Genomic DNA, 23,537 nt, shown 5'->3' with positions numbered 1-23,537 from the left:
CCTCTCCAAAGCATCCACATCCTTTTGGTAATGTGGCGACCAGAACATCACGCAGTATTCCAAATGTGGCCGAACCAAAGTCCTATACAACTGTAACATGACCTGCCAACTCTTGTACTCAATACCCCGTCCGATGAAGGAAAGCACGGATCCCTGTGGAACACCACTGGTCACACGTCTCCATTTTGAGAAACTCCCTTCCACTGCTACTCTCTGTCTCCTGTTGCCCAGCCAGTTCTTTATCCATCTAGCTAGTACACCTTGGACCACATGCGCCTTCACTTTCTCCATCAGCCTACCATGGGGAACCTTATCAAACGCCTTACTGAAGACCATGTATATGACATCTACAGCCCTTCCCTCATCAATCAACTTTGTCACTTCCTCGAAGAATTCTATTAAGTTGGCAAGACATGACCTTCCCTGCACACAACCATGTTGCCTATCACTGATAAGTCCATTTTCTTCCAAATGGGAATAGATCCTATCCCTCAGTAACTTCTCCAGCTGCTTCCCTACCACTGACGTCAGGCTCACCGGTCTATAATTACCTGGATTATCCCTGCTATCCTTCTTAAACAAGGGGACAACATTAGTAATTCTCCAGTCCTCCAGGACCTCACCCGTGTTTAAGGATGCTGCAAAGATATCTGTTAAAGCCCCAGCTATTTCCTCTCTCGCTTCCCACAGTAACCTGGGCTAGATCCCATCTGGACCTGGGGACTTGTCCACCTTAATGCCTTTTAGAATACCCAACACTTCCTCCATCCTTATGCCGACTTGACCTAGAGTAATCAAACATCTGTTCCTAACCTCAACATCCTTCATGTCCCTCACCTCGGTGAATACCCATGCAAAGTACTCGTTTAGAATCTCACCCATTATCTCTGACTCCACGCATAACTTTCCTCCTTTGTCCTTGAGTGAGCCAATCCTTTCTCTAGTTACCCTCTTGCTCCTTCTATATGAATAAAAGGCTTTGGGATGTTCCTTCACCCTGTTTGCTAAAGATATTTCATGACCCCTTTTAGCCCTCTTAATTCCTCGTTTCAGATTGGTCCTACATTCCCGATATTCTTTCAAAGCTTCGTCTTTCTTCAGCCACCTAGACCTTATGTAAGCTTCCTTTTTCCTCTTAGCTGGTCTCACAATTTCACCTGTCATCCATTGTTCCCTAATCTTGCCATTTCTATCCCTCATTTTTACAGGAACATGTCTCTCCTGCACGCTGATCAACCTCTCTTTAAAAGCCTCCCACATATCACATGTGGATTTACCTTCAAACAGCTGCTCCCAATCTACATTCCCCAGCTCCTGCCGAATTTTGGAATAGTTGGCCTTCCCCCAATTTAGCACTGTTCATTTTGGACCACTCTCGTCTTTGTCCATGAGTATTTTAAAACTTACGGAATTGTGATCACTATTCCCAAAGTAGTCCCCTACTGAATCTTCAACCACATGGCTGGGCTTATTCCCCAACACCAGGTCTGTGTTCGTCTATTAGTGGACTCTGATTTTATTCTTTTCATCATTGGTGGTTGTACCTTCAGTTGCCTGGGCCCTAAACTCTGAAATACTCTCTCCACACTTCTCCACCTCACGTTCTGCCTTTAAGACACTCCTTAAAACCTCCTTTTCTGATCCAGCTTTTTGCCATCATACTTTCACTCTCGTTCTGTGACTTATTCAAGAGGGCATAGACAGGGTGGTGGAATGGGCAGAAACAACAAAAACAACTGCCCATTCCACCACCCTGTCTATGCCCTCTTGAACTCTATTAATATCTTCCTCACCCTTCACTGCTCTTCAACGGTTCATGACTTCGGCAAATGTCAACACCGTGACCCGAAGCCGGAAGTCTGAGGCATTATTGTCTGTCAGAAGCAGCAGTGGTACTAGTGGAACCCTTGAGTACTGCACTGTATACCTCCCTCCAGTCTGAAAAACATTCATTCACCACAATGTTGATAAAAGACCTCCTGTAATCTGTTACTCACCTCGTCAATATTTACTGGGGTCTGCTTTATTATGAATCTGCTAGTACTCATGTTTGATTTAATCCTCTTATTTTAATAACTTCTTGATCCACTCCTGATTCCAGTTGAAATCCGTTGGTTAACAAATTCTATTTCCCAATCCAATCATGATTGTATAATTTAAACCCTGGAATTAAATGGCTTTTCAGGAGCCAGGATAGAAGGCGGAGGGGCCCCGACAGTGGTGATGTGGACAACATTCCTACCCAGAGGTCACCTGAGGTCTCTAAGTGGAACTACACGATCGGTTGATGGCAGCCCCGCAACTTGTGCAGGACGCCCAGCAAAACAAGACAGCCCCTCTGCAGAATTGGGGGAGGCCTCCTCCGAAGGGTAATACGTGGCCCATGGACCGGCACCCAACAGCAAAGACTTCTTCTGCATTAAACCCCTCCGCAATCAGCCAGCCCCCTCACCACCTTCCAGGAGCTATCAGACTGGACCCTGATTCCCCACCGCACTTACCTGGGGAATGGGACTCCAAGGCTGCTCTGATCCCCCGCCTGGTGCAGTATCAGCAGTGGCCCATGCTCCCTGGCTGGCCGCAGCCATCCCACATAATTTATCTGAGGTCCCTGGTTCTGGCTATGGTGCTGCTCCCAGGGCTGGTGCACTGTCAGCAGTTGTCCCTCCTCCGTAGCTAGCCCCAACATCCCCACCACACAGACCTGGCTCTGGTGTCTCCAGGATAGGCATTGGTCTTGTACTGAGCAGTGGCCCTCCCTCCCTCTATTTCCTTATAGTTCCGAGGCGACAGTCTCACATATACCTTGGCTATGGATGTCCAAGAATGGTCCTGGTCCCAGGCCAGCTGTAGTACTGGCAGTCACCTCGTTCCCTGACTGATCCTGGCTATCTTATCAGCCTTATCGGAAGTCCACCCTCGAGTGACATTCCTTGTCCCTGGACCTGTGTAGTACTCTCTGTGGCACCCGGTCATTGACGGGCCCTGAAACCCCGCAACACTTACCTTTAGCGTCGGGGTCCAGCATGCCATCTAGTTCCAGGTCTGGTGTAGTACCGATATTGGGCCCCAGACTCTGACGGGTCCCCACGAAACCCCTGAACCCATCTGGGATTTGGGACTCCAGTAATATTCCGGGTTTCAGGATTGGAGTAGTTCTGGCAGTGACACCCACTCCCTGACCATACCCAGAGGACCATAAACACTTATATGGGGTCCAGGCTCTCCAGACATGCTCCTAGTCCTCTGCCTGGTATATTACAGGCAGTGGCCCCGACTATCTGACTGGCCCTGGTGTCCTCGCCACATTTGCCTGGGGTCTAGGTCCCCAGTGATGGTCGTGAACACAGGCCTTGTATAGTGCTAGCAGTTCCACTGCTCCTGATGGTGTTGCCAATACCACTGAGCCGCTGGCCCTTTGATTGTTCAGTAACTTTGGCAGGTGGGATCCCCATCCTAAAAGTGATGCGGACAAGGCACCAGGCAGTTAACTTCCTGGGCGCCACTGAATTGCACTGTGTGAGCTCCAAATTGCCAAGTCGGGCTCACCTCTTATTTTCAGTCCGCTGTTACAAACTCTGCTGGCTCCGCCAATCTTAACTCTCTGTTTCGAGCAGAAATCCCTGTCACTGGTACAATACTTATCGACATACAGAACGTGGTAACAAATGTACAAAACTCACCCGAAATCCTTCAAGCTGTGTTTTTTTTACTCCTGACTGATGCATAATTTCCTGATAATTTCCCTTGTTTACAGTTAACCTAGTGACGATTGAGATACTTTGTTTAATTGATTTTTCAGTGGACTCATTCCCAATTATTGCTTTTAAATATTTGAATTCCGTACTGCCTGTCACCGGTGAGGGAATCTCTCAATCAGTCCAACATTTAACTTTCCATACAAGAGCAAAGTGCTGCAGCTGCTGGAAATCTGAAATAACATCAGAAAATTCTGGAAATATTCAGCAGGTCTGGCAGCATCTGTGGAGAGAGAAACAGAGTTAATGTTTCAGGTCAGTGACCCTTCATCAGAACTGGGAGAGATGAGCGAAGGAACGGTTTTTAAACAGCCTGGTCTCACCAAATGTGTCACACGCTACCTGGTGGCCATGTCAGTGGCGGATCTACTGGTCATTATCCTCCACCTGATATTGAGACACATTCCCATTCTTCTTTGGGAACTGTTGCAGTTCCTGTTGTTCATTCCCGTGTGTAATATCCACACCATCCTGCTTAATGCAGCCACAGACTGTTCTGTTTGGTGCACCGTCACTTTCACCTTTGATCGAGTTGTGGCCATTCATTGCCAGAATTTGAAAAGTAAATATTGCAGCGAGAAAACGGCTGCTGTGGTGCTGGGAACAGTGACTGTGATAAGTTGTTTAAATAACATCTGCTGGTATTTTATATTAACAAGTCAGTATCGGCTGGGGAACCTCCCCTGGGTTTGTAATGTAACTGAGGATGTTGCGGAATCTCGTGTCTGGGGAACAATCGAGTTCCTCCATTACTTCCTAACCCCGGGGCTCCCATTTGTGGTGATTCTGCTGCTCAACGCTCTCACAGTCAGGCACATTTTAGTGAACCGCAGAGGACGCAGAAGATTCCGGGCTCACAGCAGCGGGGAGAGTCGCAGAGACCCAGAGATGGAGAGTAGCAGGAAATCCATCATTTTACTGTTAGTTATCGGGGAATCATTCTGATATGGACCCTGTTAATGGTGAACTCGATATGGAACCGGATGGAGCATTTGGGGTCTGTGTCTGCTAATCTAGATGTGTTTCTGCAGGAATCGGGCTTCATGTTGCAGCTCCTGAGTTGCTGCACAAACACTGCGATTTGCGCCGTGACCCATACTCAGTTCAGAGAGCAGTTGAAGAATATACTGAAATATTCCTTTACTGCAATTGGTAAACTCATTCAAAGATGAGAGGCACTGAATCACTATTTCCAGCAGCTGGGGGGGGGGCGGGGCCTATCACTATGGATACAGATCAGGGCCGAGGCCTGACACTCTGCAGACAGAGCGGCGGACGGGGATTGTCTGTCGAGACAGAGCGGATGTCGGACCTGTCGCTATGGTGAGATAGCGGGGACGGTTCTGCCGATATGGAGACAGAGCGGGGTGGGGCCTGTCACTATGCTGACTGAGCGGGGGAGCGAGCTGAAGCTATGGTGACAAAGCGGGGGTGGGGCTTGTCGCTATGGTGACAGGGCAGGGTGGCGGGGCCTTATGTGACGGTGGCAAAGTGGAGGGCACGGATTTCGGTACAGTGAAAGAGCGGGGATGGGGGGGAGGGTGTGGCTCAGCCTGTCGCTGTGTTCACTGAACGGGGGCAGGGTCTGTCGCTATGGTGACAGCCGACGGCTGGTGCCTGAAGCCAAGGTGACGGAAGAGTGGGGGCAGGTTCTCTGCCAAATGATGACGGGGGAGTGGGAGCGATACCTGTCTCCCATGGTGGTGGGGAAATGAAGGCGGAGCTCGTTACCCATTGCGACGGGAGAATGGGGGTGGAGCCTGTTCCCTTGGTGTAGAGTGTATGGGGGCCGGGTCTGTTCTCATGGTGACAGGTAAACGACAGTCAGAATTTTGCATCATCATTTGTAATCTTGAAAATCTCTTGAGATTACTCAGAACCCTTTATAATTTTTAATTACCATTTATAATCATTCTAAACCGTTACACCCGTTTAAACCCTTTATAATACGCTATGACGATTTGTAACTTAGTTTAATCCTTTGTAGCACTATATAATCCCTTGTAACTTGTAGAATCTTCAATAAGCTTTTTAACCGTTCATAATCCTTTTTAATTATTTATAGCACTTTATAATCGTTTACGGTTGTATATTACCATGTATAATCGTTTGTAACTGTTTATAATCCTTTATAACCCTTGCTAACCGTTTATTACCCTGTATGAACCATTACACTAATTTACAACCAGCTACATCACATTTATTCACTGCCGTGGACAGAAAACCCTGAAAATGATCGCCGTGGAATGCTCTCGTTTCATAATGGTCGCAGTGTATGACAATGAAATAGCCACAGAGCATATCACTTAAAATGGCCATAGTGCAAATCATTTAAAATGGCGGAAGCGCATGGCATTGCAAATGCTGGCAGAGCATGTCACTTAAAATGGCTCCCGTGCATGTCATTTAAAAGAGCCAGCGGGCATATCACTTCAAATAGTCTCACTGCATTCCACTTAAAATGGCCACAATGCGTGTCACTTAAAATGGCTGCAATGCACGCCAGTTAAAATAGTCACACTGCATGCCACATTAATGGTCGCAGTGCATATCACTCAAAATGGCGGTAGTGCATATCACGCAAAATGGCGGCAGTACAGGCCATTTAAAATGTTCACTCTGCAGCTCGCTTAAAATGGTTGCACTGCATATCTATTGAAATGGCCACATGGCATGTCACTTAAAATTATCGCGGTGCATATCCTTTGAAACGGCCGCAGTGCATATCACTTCAAATGGTCGCACTACATTTCACTTAAAATGGCTGCAGTGCATGTCACTTAAAATTGCTGCACAGCATGTCACCTAAAATGGTCGCAATTCATATCATTTAAGATGGCTGCAGGGCAAGTCATTTCAAATTGCCGCACTGTATCTCACTTGAATGACTGCATGCATACCACTTAAAAGCGCCACAGTGCACATCATTTAAAATGGTTACAACAAATATCACTTAAAATGGTTGCACCACATATCACCTGCAATAGTCAAAATGCAGATCATTTAAAGTGGTCGCATTGTAAATGGCATACAATGATCGCGCTGCATATCAGTGAAAACTGTTGCACTGAATATCCTTTAAAATGGCAACACTGCACCTCACTTAAATGGTTGCACTATTTATCACTTTAAATGGTCGCATTACATATCACTTAATACGGCCACAGTGCATGTCACTTAAAATGGTCGTATGCGCATCACTTAAATATGCCACAGTGCACATCATTTAAAATGGCAATAACAAATGTCAGTTAAAATGACCGCAATGTGTGTCACTGAAATTGTCTTCTTTTTATTTATTCTTGGGATGTGGTCATCGCTCGATGGACCAACATTTATTGCCCATCCCTATTTGCCCTTGAAAAGGTGGCGGTGAGCTGCCACTTTGAACTGCTGCGGTCCGTGTGGGATGCAGGTACACCCAGAGTGTTGTTAGGAAGGGAGTTCCAGGATGTTGACACAGCTCCCATGCATCTGTTGCCCTTGTTCTACTCGGTGGCAGAGTTCGCCGTTTGGAAGGTGCTGTCGAAGGAGCCTTGGTTGCAGTGCTTCTTGTAGATGGTATGCTTTGTTGCCACTGTGCGTCGGTGGTGAAGGGAGTGAATTTTTGTGTATGGGGTGACAATCAAGTGGGCTGCTTTGTCCTAGATGGTGTCGATCTTGTTCAGTGTTGTTGGAGCTGCACCCATCCAGGCAAGTGGGGAGCATTCCATCACACTTCTGACTTTTGCCTTGCAGATAGCGGACAGACATTGGGGAGAATGGATTGCGTTAGTCACCGCAGAATTCCTAGCCTCTGATCTGCCATATCACTTAAAATGGTGGCACTGCATGTCACATAAAATGTTTTTACACATTCATATTAAGAATGCCACACTGCCTGCTACTTAAAATGGCCACAGTGCATAACACTTAACTGGTTACTGCATATCACTTGAAATAGCCGCACTGCATGTCAGTTAAAATCACTGCCACAGAAAGGTAACACTTCAAATGACCACTATGATTTGCTCTTATTTTAAAATGGCTGTCGTGCATATCACCTAACCATTGACTAAATTCCACTGAGCGGAAACAGAAGCGTTATTCTGGACTGATAAGAAATCTTCGCATCGGGTCTACTTGATGGCTTCAATCTTTTCTCTGTAGGGGTGGACACTCCCTATTCTGCGTCGTGAATTAACCTGTTTGTGTCACATTGAAAGGCCAGGTCGAAATCAACCAAAGGGTTAAACCAGTTTCAAAACTCAAGCGCCGAAATCCAATAGGAACACATTTAACTGAGGCATCAAAGCTCAGCTCCTGAGAGGAAATTCACTCTCAGTGTAGTAAAGAGAGACACAAACGCATAGAGACCAATACGATGCTGCTGCAGGGTAAAGACCTCTCTACAGGGAAGAGCAAGATACTGTCCAACAAAATTCCTCATTCCAAAACTCTCTCTCTCTCTTTCCATTTTGTCATGACATTTTTCGAAGCAAGAGCAAATGTTCCCAGGAGGCGAGGGAAAACGAAAATTGGATAAATCAAAACACGAGATGCATAATAAGAGGGACAGAAAGATTCCAAAGCTTCTTGTCTCAGTTACATCAATATTCTCATTCCATTACAAACTAAAGCCGCTTAGAAAACAGAGGATTGAAAGTGATCAAGATTGAGACAGAGGGATACTGAGAGCACACAACCCACACACACCAGACTGAGATACATGTCCATTCCCTGGCAGAGAGGGAGGGGAGAGGATTTGGGATTGGGACTGGCTCCCTTCCCACCTAGAAAAACACCAGGTCAGCAGTTTGTGTCCACCCACTGAGTGTAACATGTTACGATGTCTCTCAATCTGTTCCCTTTGCGTCCTGTCCACTGACACAGGATAGAAATTGTTTGACTGGTTACACCTTCTCCTTCCCAAAATCCACAAACTGGACTGTCCCGGCAGACCCATTGTATCAACCTGTTCCTGCCCCACTGAACATATTTCTTCCAATGTTGACTTTATCTTTTCTCCTCTGGTCCAGTCACTTCCCACCTTGACTCTTCTGGCGCCCTACTTCATTTGACAATTTTCAATTTCCTGGCCCTAACCGCCCCCTCTTTATTATGGACGTCCAATCTCCCAACATCTCCATCCCCCATCAGGACGACTTGTGGGCTCTCCGCTTCTTCCGTGAACAGATGCCCAATCAGTCCCTATACACCACCACCCTCCTCCACCTGGCTGAACTTGTTCTCACATTGAACAACTTCTCCTTCAACTCCACGCACTTCCTTCAAATAAAAGCTGTCGCTCTGGGTATCCACATGGGTCCTAGTTATGCCTGTCTTTTTGTGGGATATGTCGAACGTTCCTTGTTCCAGTCCTCCTCAGTCCCCCTCCCCCAAATCTTTTTTCCGGGACATTGATGACTGGATCGGAGCAGTTTCCTGCTCCTGCCCGAACTGGAAAACTTGATCAACTTTGTCTATAATTTCCAACCTTCTATCACTTTCACATGATCCATGTCCGACACTTCCCTTCCTCTTCCAGACTTCTCTATCTCCATCTCTGCGGATAGGTTGTTCCCTAATATCCATTATAAGCCCACTGACTCCCACAGCTACCTCGACTATACTTCTTCACACCCTGCCTCCTGTAAGGACTCCATTCCATTCTCCTAGTTTTTCCATCTCCCACGCATCTTCTCTGATGATGCTACCCTCCATGACAGCGCTTCTGATATGTCTTCCTTTTTCCTCAACTGAGGATCGCCCCCACCTCCACTGTGGTTGACAGGGCCCTCAACCGTGTCCGGCCCATTTCCCGCACCTCTACCATCTCTCCTTCCCCTCCTTGCCAAAACCACAGTGGCTCTGTTGTTAGCACGGCAGCCTCACAGCTCCAGGGACCCGGGTTCGATTCTGGGTACTGTCTGTGAGGATTTTGCAAGTTCTCCCTATGTCTGCGTGGGTTTTCGCCGGGTGCTCTGGTTTCCTAACACATCCAAAAGACTTGCAGGTGATAGGTAAATTGCCCATTGTAAATTTCCCCGAGTTTCGGTAGGTGATAGGGAATATGAGATTATTGTAGGGTTAGTATAAACGGGTGGTTGTTGGTCGGCACAGACTCGGTGGGCTGAAAGGCCTGTTTCAGTGCTGTATCTCTAAATAAAAGGTAAATAAATAAAAACCGCGACATGGTTCCCCTTGTCCTCATTTTCCACCCCATCAGCCTCCATATCCAAAGGATCATCCTCCGTCATTTCCGCCACCTACAGCGTCCCTTCCCCTGTCAGCATCGCGAAGGGATCGTTCCCTCCGTGACACCCTGGTCCACTCCTCCATTACCCCCACCACCTCGTCCCCTTCCCATGGCACATTCCCCTGCAATCGCAGCAGGTGTAATACCTGCCGATTTACCTCTTCTCTCCTCACTATCCCTCGCCCCAAACACCACTTTCAGGTGAAGCAGCGAATTACTTGTACTTCTTTCAATTTAGTAGATGGGATTCGCTGCTCACAATGTGGTGTCCTCGACATTGGGTTCACCAATAGCTGAAGCATTAAGATAAGGCTGGAGCATTTGTAAAAATCTTCAGCCAGACGTGCCGAGTTGATGATCCATCTCGGCCTCCTCCTGAAGTCCCCAGCATCACAGATGCCAGTCTGCAGCCAATTCGATTCACTCCGCGTGATATCAAGAAATGACTGCAGGCACTGGATACTGCAAAAGCTATGGGCCCTGACAATATTCCGGCAATAGTACCGAAGACCTGTACTCCAGGACTTGCCGCGCCACTAGACAAGCTGCTCCAGTACAGCTGCAACACCAGCATCTACCCTGAAATGTGGAATATTGCCCAGTTATGCCGTCTACACAAAAAAAGCAGGAAATGTCCAACCCGGCCAATTACCGCCCCATGAGCCGACTCTCAATCATCAGTAAAATGATGGAAGGAGTCATCAACAGTGCCATTTAGCGGCACTTGCTTATCAATAACCTGCTTAGTGATGCTCAGTTTGGGTTTCGCCAGGGCCACTCAGCTCCTGACCTCATTACAGCCTTGATTCAAACATGGACAAAAGAGCTGAACTCAAGAGGTGAGGTGATAGCGACTGCCCTTGACATCAAGGCAGCATTTGACCGACTATGGCATCAAGGAGCCCCAGCAAAACTGAGGTCAATGGGAATCAGGGGGATAACCCTCCGCGGGCTGGAGTCATACCGAGCACAACGGAAGATGGTTGTGGTTGTGTGAGGTCAATCATCTGAGCTCCAGAACATCACTGCCGGTGTTCCTCAGGGTAGTGTCCTAGACCCAACCATCTTCAGCTGCATCATCAATGACCTACCTTCAATCATAAGGTCAGAAGTGGGGATGTTCGCTGATGATTGTACAATGATCAGCACCATTCGTGACTCTGCAGATACTGAAGCAGTCTGTGTAGAAATGCAGCAAGACCTGTACAGCATCTTCCAAACCCGCGACCTCTACCAACTCGAAGGACAAGGGCAGCAAATACATGGGAACACCACGACCTGTAAGTTCCCCTCCAAATGACACACCATCCTGACTTGGAACTATGTCGCTGTTCCTTCAATGTCGCTGGGTCAAAATCCAGGAACTCCCTTCGTAACAGCACGATGGGTGCTCCTACGCCAAATGGACTGCAGCGGTTCAAGAAGGCAGCTCACCACCACCTTCTCAAGGGCAGTTAGGGTTGGGCAATAAATGCTGGCATAACCAGTGACGCCCATATCCCATGAATGAATGAAAAAAAACGCAAACTGGGTGACCGCTTTGCGGAACACCTCCGCTCAGTCTGCAAGCTGGACCCTGAGCTACTTGTTGCTTGCCATTTCAACACTCCCCCATGCTGTCATGCTCATATCTCTGTCCTGGGACTGCTGTCGTGTTCCAGTGAACATCAACGGAAGCTCGAGGAACAGCACCTCATTTACCGATTAGGCACATTGCAGCCTGCCCGTCTTAACATTGAGTTCAATAATTTCAGAAGATGATGGGCTCCATTTTACTTTTATTTTCAGTTACTTTTTCTTTTTCCTTATTTAAATATTTTTTCGTGTTTATTTTATTTCATCCTCGTTTGTTCAGTTTGCTTCCCCACTGTTTTTTTCATGTTTGTACTTGCGGTTGTTTAATCTTCAGTCTGTCAACACCCGATCAGTACTCGTGCGTTATCTTTCAACACAACATTAACATATTGTTTGCCTTTGCTCAACGACCTTCTGGTCAGCTTTTCTGTGACCTTGTCCTATTTACACCTTCCCCTTTGTTATCTCTTGCCCCACCCCCGCTTTACTTGCTTATGACCATTTACATTTCTAACATTTGCTCGTTCTGAAGAAGGGTCACTGACCTGAAACGTTAACTCTGCTTATTTCTCCACAGATGCTGCCAGACCGGCAGAGTATTTCCAGCATTTCTTGCTGTTATTTCAGATTTCCAGCATCCGCAGTATTTTGCTTTTATTATTATGACCAGGAGATCTGTTTTATTGATTTGATATCTTTAACTCCAAGTCCTTGTCGGGAATATTACTGCAATTTTCAAATATCTGATTCCACTCACAGAGACTGGGGAATTAACCAGTGACACCGGTCAATTCCACAGACAGCTCATACTAAATATTAAACCCAGTATGTTCCATCTGTCGTTCCCTTTCTCCATGTCTGCACCGGATTTTCTTGCGGTTTCAGAAACCTGATGTCAGGACCACATAGAAGGACCTGAGCCTGCTCTTCCCAGCAATGAGATTGATGGAACAACATGCCCGGTACATAGCTTCCTAAATTTCTGCTCTGAGCTCGCTGTCCAATAAAGGGCACAGAGCATGTTCCCGCTGCTCTTAGGTCAGAAGGCAAGCAGCTCTGGTGCCTCCACAGCCCCACTTTGAGAAGTGGACGCTGCTGAGGCAGACAGTGGCCCGTAAGGGCTGAGAATCACTCTTCATCTCCACCTCCCTGTAATTCTCTCTTGCACTCTGTCTGTCTGACCGATCCACACACAATCTGTCTGTTTGTCTCTCCCAATCCCTGTCACGATCTGTCTGTCCCTATCTCTCAGTATCCTACTCCGCTCTCACTCTGTTGCTGTTTCTTTCCCTCTGCCTCTCATTTTTATTTGTTTCGAGATGCAGCACTGAGACAGGCCCTTTGGTGCACTGAGCCTGTGCAGACCAGCAACCACCCATTTATACTGACCCTGCAGTAATCTCACATTTCCTACCGACACGAGGAGCAATTTAAGTTGGCCAATTTTTAAATCAACCTGCAAGTCCTTCGCTGTGGGAGGAAACCGGAGCACCTGGCGAAAGCCCACGGGGTCACAGGCAGAACTTGCGAACAGAGAGTACCGAGAATCGAACGCGGGTTCATGGAGCTATGAGGCTGCAGTGCTAACCACTGCAGCACTGTGCCAGCACTCAGTTTCCCTTTATCTCTCACACTTCATGTCTGTCTCTCACTTTCTGCCACTCCCTTTCTCAGTCCCGCAATCCCATCTCTTTCTCTATCACTCCTTGCCTGTCTCTCACACTCAATCTCTCTACTCCATGTCTCCCCTTCTCACGCCTGGTCCCGCTCTGTCTCGTTCCCTCACTCCTGTCACTCTTTTTGTCATTCACTCTCTCTCTGTCTCACTCTCTCTCATATTCCACCACCTCTAACTCCCTGTTTACCTACATTTCTCTACACTCCCTCTCTCCCTGTCTCTCATTCAGAAACCCTGTCTCTGTCTCCCATTCCCAGTCACTATCTCACTCCATGTCCCCAACTACCTCAGTCCCTGTCTGTCTCACTCTCTAGCCTTGTCCCTGTTTTCTCTCTCTTTCTCTGTCTCTCATGCCTTGCCTGACACACACACACACACACACACACACACACACACACACACACACACACACACACACACACACACACACACACACACACACACACACACACACACACACACACACCCTGTCGCTCTCTCCAGCTCACAAACTGCGTGTCCGTATCTCTCATACTAAATCGCTGACTGTCTCTCATGCACCCTTCCTGTCTGCATCTCAAATACACTCCTTGTCTGCCTTACTTATGCAGACTTCCTCCCTTTCGGTCTCACAGGCAATCCCTGCATGTCCCACACTCCATGCCAGTCTCGCTCATGAACATGACCTGGCTGTTTTCTCAAACACACAGCGTGTCTGTCTCTCTCTCTCACTCACCCTTTCAGCCTCAGTCACACATATTCCTTGCCTACATCTCTCACACGCACTGTCTGTCTCTCACGCACGGCCTGACTGCCTCTATCACACACACACGCCCCCTCTGTCTCTCTCACATACAATGCATGTCTGCCTCTCTTTCAATTACTGCCTGTCTGCATCTGCCACACACACACCCTGTCTGTCTCTCACACACACTCTCTGTCTGTCTTTCTCACACATACTGCCTCACAGTCTCTCTCTCACACACAAAACCTGTCAGTCTCTCTCACACACACTGTACCTCACTCTCATACGCACAGTCCCTCTCTGTCTCTCCCACACTCTCACTATAAATCTCTCACGCACTCCCTGCTTGTTTTCCTCTCTCACACACTTCTTACCTGTCTCTCTCACACATTCCCTGTCTGTCTCTGTCTCTCAGACACACTCCCTGCCTTTCTCTCTCTCTCACACACAGACACGCTCTCTGTCTGTCTCCCTCACCTAGTCTCCCTGTCTGTCTCTCTCACACTACTCCCTGTCTGTCTCCCTCTCTCTCACACACACAACCTGTCTTTCTCCTTCAAACTCACTTCCTGTCTCTTTATTTCTCACGCACTCCCTGACTGTCTCACTCTCCTACACTCCCTGTCTATCTCTCTGACATACACACCTTGTCTTTCTCCCTCACACTCCATCTCTGTCTGTCTCTCTCACACACATTCCCGAACGGTCTCTCTCCCAAACTCTCTGTCTGTCTCTTTCGCACACGCTCCTTGTCTGTCTCTCTCTCACCCACTCCCTGCTTGATTCTCTCTCACACACACCCTGCATTTCTCTCTCGCACCGACAACGGGTCTGTCTCGATCTCACGCACACATCTCAACATTGAATGAATTTAAAAATTGGAGTAAAGGGATATTTCAGCACATTCTTCAACTGCACTCTGAACTGAGTCTGGGTCACGGCATAAATTGCATTGTTTGTGCAGCAGCTCAGCAGCTGTAGCATAAAACCCAATTCCCGCAGAAACTCGGGTAGAAATACAGAGTGATAGCCCAAATACCACATCCGGCTCCATATCGAAAACACCATTAACACTGCCCATAACAGAATGAAATTTGCCGAGATAATTAACAGCAAAATGATGGATTTTCTTCGGCTATCCATCTCCGGGTCTTTGCATCTGTCCCCACTGCTATGATCCCGGAGTCTCCTGCGACCTCTGCTGCTCACTAAAATGTGTCTGACGGTGAGAGCATTGAGCAGTACAATCACCATAAATGGGACAAACGGTGTTAGAATGTAATGGAGGAACTCGATTGCTCCCCAGACAGGAGAATTTCGAGCATCCTCTGCTGCATCACAAAACCATGGGATGTTCCACAGCAAATACCGACCTGTGAACATAAAATACCAGAAGATGTTCTTTAAACAGCTCAGCACAATCACTGTTCCCAGAACCACAGCCGCCGTTTTCTCACTGCAATATTTACTTTTCAGCTTCTGGCAACAAATGGCCACAAATCGATCAAAGGTGAAAGTGACGGTGAACCAGACAGAACAGTCTGTGGCTGTGTAAAGCAGGATAGCGTGGACATTACACACGGGGATGGACAACAGGAAATGAAACTGTTCCGGATAAACAATGGGAATGTGTCTCAATATCAGGTCCAGGATAATGACCAGGAGATCCGCCGCTGCCATGGCTACCAGGTAGCGAGTGACACATTTGGAGAGCCCGCATTTTCCCCGAGATAAGATCCCAATCGTCAGCAAGTTAACTGTGAGGAAGGGGAATAAATAGAGAAATTATACATCAGTCTAGGAGCATAGTTGCAAGTTTGATTGAGGACTTATTGAGATTTACAAATATGTTCCTGTATCCAGTGATGTACTGAAATGATGGAAGCTGAAAGATCAAGGGAAGTGTTGTAATAGAAGGCAGGAGAGATTAAATGAAAAGAGGATGATACTGACATGTTAAAATCAATGTTAATCATAATCATCCCCCTCCCTCCTTTCCTTGTCTGGTTTAAAATCTGATCCATTGCTAAACTCTCCCAGTTCTGATGACGGGTCATTGACCTGAAACATTAAGTCTGCTTCTCTCTCCACAGGTGCTGCCAGACCTGATGAATGTTTCCAGCGTTTTCTGTTTTTTATTTCAGATTTACAACGTCTGCTGCACGTCGCTCTTGAGCAGGAAATTAAATGTTGGACTGACTGAGAGATTCCCCCACCTGTGATAGGCAGCACGGAATTCAATTATTTCAAAGGAATAATTGGGAATGAGTCCACTGAAAAAGCAATGAAACAAATAATCTCAATCGTCACTAAGATAAAAGTAAACAAGGGAAATTATCAGGATATTTTACTCCAGGTTGGGAGTGAAAACAGCAGTTTCAAGGAGTTTAGGATGACAATTGCACATTTGTTGTTGCATTCAGTATGCATCGAATTATTTTCCCAGTGACAGGAATTTCTGCTGGAGACAGGGAGCTAAATTTAGTGGAGCCAGTGGGGTTCCTGACGGCGGGCCTGTCATAGAAATTCAGAGCCTACACACCGTGTGGCTCTTCAGCAATTAACTGCCTGGTGCCGTGGTCCACATCCCTTAAAGGATGGGAATCCCATCTGCCAAAGCTGCTGAACAATCATGGCCAGCTGCTCACTAGTATCGGCAACGCCACTGAGAGCAGTGGAACTGCCAGTATTACATCCTAGACCCATAGTGCCCCAGACCAATAGGTAAGTCTGGCGATGACACCACGCACAGTCAGCTGATCGGTGCCAGTTCCGGTACTACAACGGGTCTGGGACCAGGTCCATTGTTCGAGTCCCAGACCAGAAGTAAATCAAGTGTTGCAGCAGGGGATAGTCAGGGAGCAGGGACTACTGTTGGTACTATACCACACCTGGGATATTAGCAGCCTTGGAGTCCCAGACCCCAGGTGAGTTGGCTGGGATTGCCAGTGCCAGTATGGTAACCCCTGGAAAGTGGGTGATGGTGCTCGCTTAGTGCGGGGGTATTTCAGGGAGAATCACCTTTGCTGCCAAGGGTCCATCCATGGGCCACAGGTTACCGAAAGGGGAGGCTACAGTTCACAATGTCACAATTTGCAGAAGTCATGAAGCGTGGAAGTATAGTGATGAGCGAGCAAGATAGTAATAGAATTCATGAGTGCATAGACAGGGTGATGGACTGGACAGCAACAATAACCACAACTTGTATTTCTATAGCACCTTTAATGTTGTAAAATGTCCCAAGATGTTTCATAGGCGCATTATGTAACAAAATAAGATACCATGCTCCATAAGGAGATTGTAGGTAAGATGACAAAAAGCTGGATCAAAGAAATATGCATCAAGGAGTGTTTTAAAGACATAAAGTGAGCAGGAGAGGCGCGGAGATGGTATTCTGGAGCTTAGGGTCCATACAACTGAAGGTGCTACCACCAATGGTGACGATATTAAAATCAGGAATGCACAGGAGGCCAATATAAGATGAACATAGATATGTTAGTGTGTGGTGGGACAGGAGGCGATCACAGCGATATGGGGCTGGATATGTGTAGCAGGCGTGGCTCCTAGCGCCGGGCCAGAAAGGCGGGGTTAACAACACCTCGACCTCTTCGTGCCACCCACCCCCACCTCGCCCCAAAGCGACCCTGCGTTGTTTTTTGTCTAAATGTCTTATGCTAGGATCCAAGTCCCTTTAAAAATGAGGATCCTACCTCCAACAGCTGCTGGCCATTCAGAGAACTGGCAGCTCAGCAGTATCGGCACAAGCACCAGGAGAGGTGGTCACTTTCAGTACTGCAGAGGTCTTGGACACAAGTTCAGTGCTGGAACGTGGACCCAAGGTGAGTGAGGTGGGTTCACCGTGGCCAGTCTGGAAGTCTCTGGTGTGGGGGATTGAAGGGGTGGCCATAAAGCCCAGGGGTAGGGGTGTCCTGGGATGTTCTTCTGTGGTCCATAGATTACCCATAGAGGAGGGAGATTCCACCAAGCCAGTAGGAAGGGTCCCGCGTTTTGCAAGGTGCACTCCCCACTTCACAGAGGTACGCACAAACACCCCTCCACCCCCCCCCCCCCCCCACATGGCTCGTCAGGTCCCAGAGGTAGCAGGAATTGCCCCTTAGGTTACCACGGAAGGCCCGCAATTGGCCTTTGGGTGGGAAAGTCACCGTCAGCCTATCCCTCTCCCCGGCAAGATCACCTGGCGATGGGGTGACGACAGGTTCTCTGCCCCTACCACCCATCGCGATTCTCTAGTCGACCGCCTCCGACCTCAACTCAACGGGGCCCATACAATCCAGCCCAGAGAGTGATGAGACAATATCCATTGACAGGCCTGTCAGGCTGTCCGTTGTCACCATCAAGGAATATGGAGGATTCCAATTCCAATGTCGCAGAGGATATGGCTCATGAAGTCCATTCTTTCTGCTGTGGAATTGGTCACTAACTCTATGACAGCACTCACGAACCCAGCGATGATACAGCGTCTGGTAACCATTGTCTCAGTTTCCACTGCAGCACAGGCGGCAGACACCCAACGTTTCAGTGCTACAGTGGAAGCTCAGACTGAGGTCATGAGAACCATGCTTGCTGCCATGCAGGATCAGACTGCTGCCATCATGGCTGTGGATCTCAGTGCTCATAGGTTTTTGCAGGCTCTCACAGCAGTCGAGCAATCTGTTATCCAGTAGATTACTAGGATTGCTGATGTGTTGCCCCATGTTACTGGCAGTGGCTTCGTGGAGCTTAAACCTGCTGTCCTCTCTGAGGATGTCAGTATTTGTTCTCCCTTCACCGCCACTCCATCATTGTCCTTGCTGCTTCCCATCAGCCAGCCCAGGCTTCTGCTTCACATGCCGAGGTGTTGCAGTCTGAATTCGAGCCCTCAAGGCCCACAGCTGCTCGAGAGCGTCCTGCAAGTCCATCTGCAGTCTACCCCAGTGAAAGTCGTCAGTCTTCCACCAGCCATGCTGCAGCCACTGGGGAAGCACTGTGTATCAGCACTAGGCAAGTCGCGGGAACCCGCAAAATAGGCACCAAGCGAATACACAAGAGTCAATAGATCAGTTTTGTTTGTATAATTGAAAATGTTGTTTGATAACTATGTAAATGTAAAGGGTTTTGCTGGTGGTTTATTATTGCACTATTATGACCAAGGCGACGCTGTGATGGTGCATCTCAGATGGGTGTAATGGTGGTGAATGGGGGAGCCATGGTGAGAAAGGACATAAGGAGGTTGCAGACTGATAGAGATAGGTTGAGTGAGTGGGCAGCAATCTGGAAGATGGATTATAATGTGGGAAAATGCGAAGTTGTTCACTTTGGCAGGAAGAATAAAAAAAACAGAGTATTTCTCAAAGGGGGAGTGTTGGAGAATTCCGAGGTGTAGAGGGATCTAGGTGTTCTACTGCACGAGTCACAAAAGGTTGGTATGCAGTTTTAGCAGTTAATAAGAAGGCAAATAGAATGAGACGCTTTATTACAAGAGGAAATAAAAGTAGAAATGTTATGCTTCCGTTATGCAGGGCATTGGTGAGACCACAGTTAGAATACTGCGTACAGTTTTTGTCTCCTTGTTTAAGGAAGGATGTTAATTTCAGTAAGGCGTTTGAGAAGGTTCCCCACGGTAGGCTATTGCAGAAAATACGAAAGTATGGGGTTGAAGGTGATTTAGAGCTTTGGATCAGAAATTGGCTCGCTGAAAGAAGACAGAGGGTGGTGGTTGATGGCAAATGTTCATCCTGGAGTTCAGTTACTAGTGGTGTACCGCAAGGATCTGTTTTGGGGCCACTGCTGTTTGTCATTTTTATAAATGACCTGGAAGAGGGTGTAGAAGGGTGGGTTATTGAATTTGCGGATGACACGAAGGTCTGTGGTGTTGTGGATAGTGCCGAAGGATGTTGTAGGTTACCGAGGGACAGAAATAGGCTGCAGAGCTGGGCTGAGAGATGGCAAATGGAGTTCAATGCGGAAAAGTGTGAGGTGATTCACTTTTGAAGGAGAAACAGGAATGCAGAGTACTGGGCCAATGGGAAGATTCTTGGTAGTGTAGATGAACAGAGAGATCTTGGTGTCCAGGTGCATAAATCCCTGACAGTTGCTACCCAGGTTAATAGAGCTGTTAAGAAGGCATATGGTGTGTTAGCTTTTATTAGTAGGGGGATCGAGTTTCGGAGCCACGAGGTCATGCTGCAGCTGTACAAAACTCTGGTGAGACCGCACCTGGAGTATTGCATGCAGTTCTGGTCACTGCATTATAGGGAGGATGTGGAAGCTTTGTAAAGGGTGCAGAGGAGATTTACTAGACTGTTGCCTGGTATGGAGGGAAGGTCTTATGAGGAAAGGCTGAGGGACTTGAAGTTGTTTTCGTTGGAGAGAAGGAGGAGGAGAGGTGACTTAATAGAGACATATAAGATAATCAGAGGGTTAGATAGGGTGGATAGTGAGAGTCGTTTTCCTCGGATGGTGATAGCAAACACGAGGGGACATAGCTTTAAGTTGAGGGGTGATAGATATAGGACAGATGTCAGAGGTAGTGTCTTTACTCAGAGAGTAGTAGGGGCGTGGAAGGCCCTGCCTGCAACAGTAGTAGACTCGCCAACTTTAAGGGCATTTAAGTGGTCATTGGATAGACATATGGATGAAAATGGAATAGTGTAGGTCAGATGGTTTCACAGGTCGGCGCAACATCGAGGGCCGAAGGGCCTGTACTGCTTTGGAATGTTCTACTTCTAAAAAAAAAATGCATTGGAGGCTGTTCAAAGGATATTTACTAGATTGATACCTGGAATGAGTGGGTTGTATTATGTGGAAATGTTGGACAAGTCGGGCATGTTTTCATTGGAACTTAGAAGAGTGAGGGGAGACTTGACTGAAGTATATAAGATCCTGAACGGTCTTGACAGGGTGAATGTGGAGGGGATGTTTCCTCTTGCGGGTGAGTCCAGAACTAGCGTGCACTGATGAAAATTAAGTGTCGCCCATTTATGACAGAGACGAGGAGAATGTTTTTCTCTCAGAGGGTCATGTGACTTTGGAATGTTCTGCCTCAGAAGGTGGTGGGGGTGGGGTAATTGAATACGTTTAAGGCTGAGTAAGATAGATCCTTGTTTGGAAAGGCAACGAAAGATTATCGGGGATAAATGGGAATGTGGAATTTCAGACAGAAAACAGATCAGCGATGATAGCATTAAATTGCGGAGCAAGCTATATGGGCTGAATAGCCGACTTCTGCTCCTAATTTGTATGGTTATATGGTTACATGATCCTATTGGAACCAGAATCTTATCAGGAATTCTATGACGGACATTTCGGGTGGAAGGTCTCCAGAAAATATCCTCTCTGCCTCCTCTTCCTGAGGTGTCCTCTGAATTCCTGGATGCAATACTTGTATTCTCATGATGGCAACAATATGAATGGTGCAGCAGAACACCATGAACTTGGGCACCTGCTTCAATGTCTACTGGAGGGCTCCACCTGAACGGTTCAGTCATTGGAAGCCGATGGTCTTCTGCATGATGTTCTTAGTGACTGCATTGCTCTCGTTATATACTTGATGTCCTTGCATTTTGAGTGATGGTGTGGGGGCAATGGTGGGTGGGTGGAAAATGAACCGCGTATGGAGGGATATGTCTCCGAGGAGACAATTTCTCTTTTTACATGGAGAGCTGAAGACGCGGGGAAGGGCTGACTACTTCATAATGAAGGTATTGTGGCTTCTTCCAGGCTAGTGGATATTTACAAACATGATGTACTGGGCATGTTCACACACCAACTGCACATTCATGCACTGAGTATATCAGTTTCTGTACCTCTCCCCGTTGACTTGGAGGCCCCACAGAGCCACATACCCCAGCGGAAATCCGGCCATCCTGTTAAAACTACAGGTCTTCTCATCCTGCTTCTCCCAACTGAGGAGAAAAACCATATGGGATGCCTCCATCACCTTCCGGGTACATCGAGTGATGACATATTAGGAGATGTTGAATATGTCGCCTGCTCCTCCCTGGAAAGATCCAGATTCACAGAAGTTCAATGAAAATGTGAACGTAATGGTCACTGGCAGTTCTGTCCTCACCCTGGTGTGAGGCTTCAGGTCGTAATGTAGCAGGTGGCACAGCTCTGTAACCACCTCCTTATTGAATCAGAGTCACCTCACACACTGCTCCTGGGTTATGTGTATGTAGGAAAAGTACTCTCGGGAAACCCGGCTGGGTAGGGCAGAGCACCGCCCCCCCCCCCACCCTCCGCATACTTTGCGCAGCCCCTCACTGCAGCCTGTGCTCCATTTGTTTGTCATGTTGCAGACAGAGATACACTGTAACTATAGCCTGTTGAGCTGAGAGTGACTAACACAGATGGACAGTGCAGACCAAGTTAGAAAGCTGCCAGAACGCCTGATTGATGCCAAATTCAGACCATGTTCCCGCTGCCAGTCCATGTAGGTTACTCAGGGACTAGCACCCTCTCCATCATGGGTAGCGTGCAGGCCACAACAGAAATGATCACCAGCGTGGATTCCACAGCACCGATCCCAGTGACTCTACTGAGGCCAAAATCATGGCCAGAGAGAGATCCACAGAGAAAGAAATTCACCATAAAAAGGGAATGATAAATAATCAAACTACAAGAAGTGCCTGGAATATGGTAAATGTGCAGGGGAATGGGCCTAATCGGAGGGTGGAGGCCATTGAGAGATTTTAACCCAAGAATGAGTATATTAAGATTGTAACATTGCCGGACCTGGAGCGAGGATAGGTGAGTGAGCATAGGGGTTATGGATGAACTGTACTTGGTGTGAATTAGGCAGCATTGTCCTGGATGATCTGAAATTTAAGGAGGCTTTTAATTGTGATGGTGGCCAGAAAAACTGTGGAATATTCGACTGGATTCGACAAAGGCAAGTATGAGGGTTTATGCAGCAGATGAGCTGACGGAGAGGTGGAGACGTGCAATATTATGAAGGTGACAGTCGGCAATTTTGCTGATACAGAGGCTAAGAGATTCGAACTTCGCTTAGGATCAAAGGGTCACCGATTTTGTGAGCAGTCGTGTTCATTCTCAGACATTGGCCAGGGCGCGAGATGGAGTGGGTGGATCGGGAACAGAATTTCTGATGGAAATCAATGACAATAGATTTAGTCTTCCCAAAATGCAAGTGCCAAGAAAATAATACAGTTAAATCAAATATCACGATCTAATAGCTGGACACAGAGAGTTACCAGGAACAATTATATCAACAAGCAAGACAGAGTAAATGACAATAACAGTACTGAAGTTAAGCTTAATTTATAGAATCAATAACTTTTGAGAGGCACTTACCAGCGACACCAACAATAGCAAGGATGGGATAATACATCGTTTGCATCGTTAAAAGGGCGAAATAGATTCGGCGATCCAATGTTAGCCAATCATAAATGCAGAAAGAAAGTCAAAGGCAGGGGAGAAACTCCTGACCATTGTTGTAACATTCCAATCTCTTGTTCTCAGATTCTCACCCATTTTTCTAACACTCCAATCTATTATTCTCATATCCTGATCTATCCTCTCCCTGTCTCCAGGGCCGCTGAT

At 47.3% G+C, this 23,537-nt stretch overlaps 1 protein-coding gene across 1 annotated transcript; it reads right to left on the bottom strand.

Annotated features, from left to right (window-relative positions):
* Positions 1-14,828: 14,828 nt before the first annotated feature.
* On the bottom strand, positions 14,829-23,334 carry LOC137361861 (probable G-protein coupled receptor 139). Its single transcript, XM_068026464.1, has 2 exons — positions 23,289-23,334; positions 14,829-15,730 (listed from the first exon to the last, which is right to left on the bottom strand). The coding sequence occupies exons 1-2, from the start codon at positions 23,332-23,334 to the stop codon at positions 14,829-14,831; spliced, it is 948 nt and encodes a 315-aa protein (XP_067882565.1).
* Between the last annotated feature and the right edge of the window lie 203 nt (positions 23,335-23,537).

This window comes from Heterodontus francisci, unplaced genomic scaffold (genome assembly GCF_036365525.1).
Source record: "Heterodontus francisci isolate sHetFra1 unplaced genomic scaffold, sHetFra1.hap1 HAP1_SCAFFOLD_101_1, whole genome shotgun sequence".
Classification (NCBI taxonomy): Eukaryota; Metazoa; Chordata; class Chondrichthyes; order Heterodontiformes; family Heterodontidae; genus Heterodontus; species Heterodontus francisci.
The sequence above is the reverse complement of the archived record's forward strand: the minus strand, read 5'-3'. Positions and strand labels throughout refer to the sequence as shown.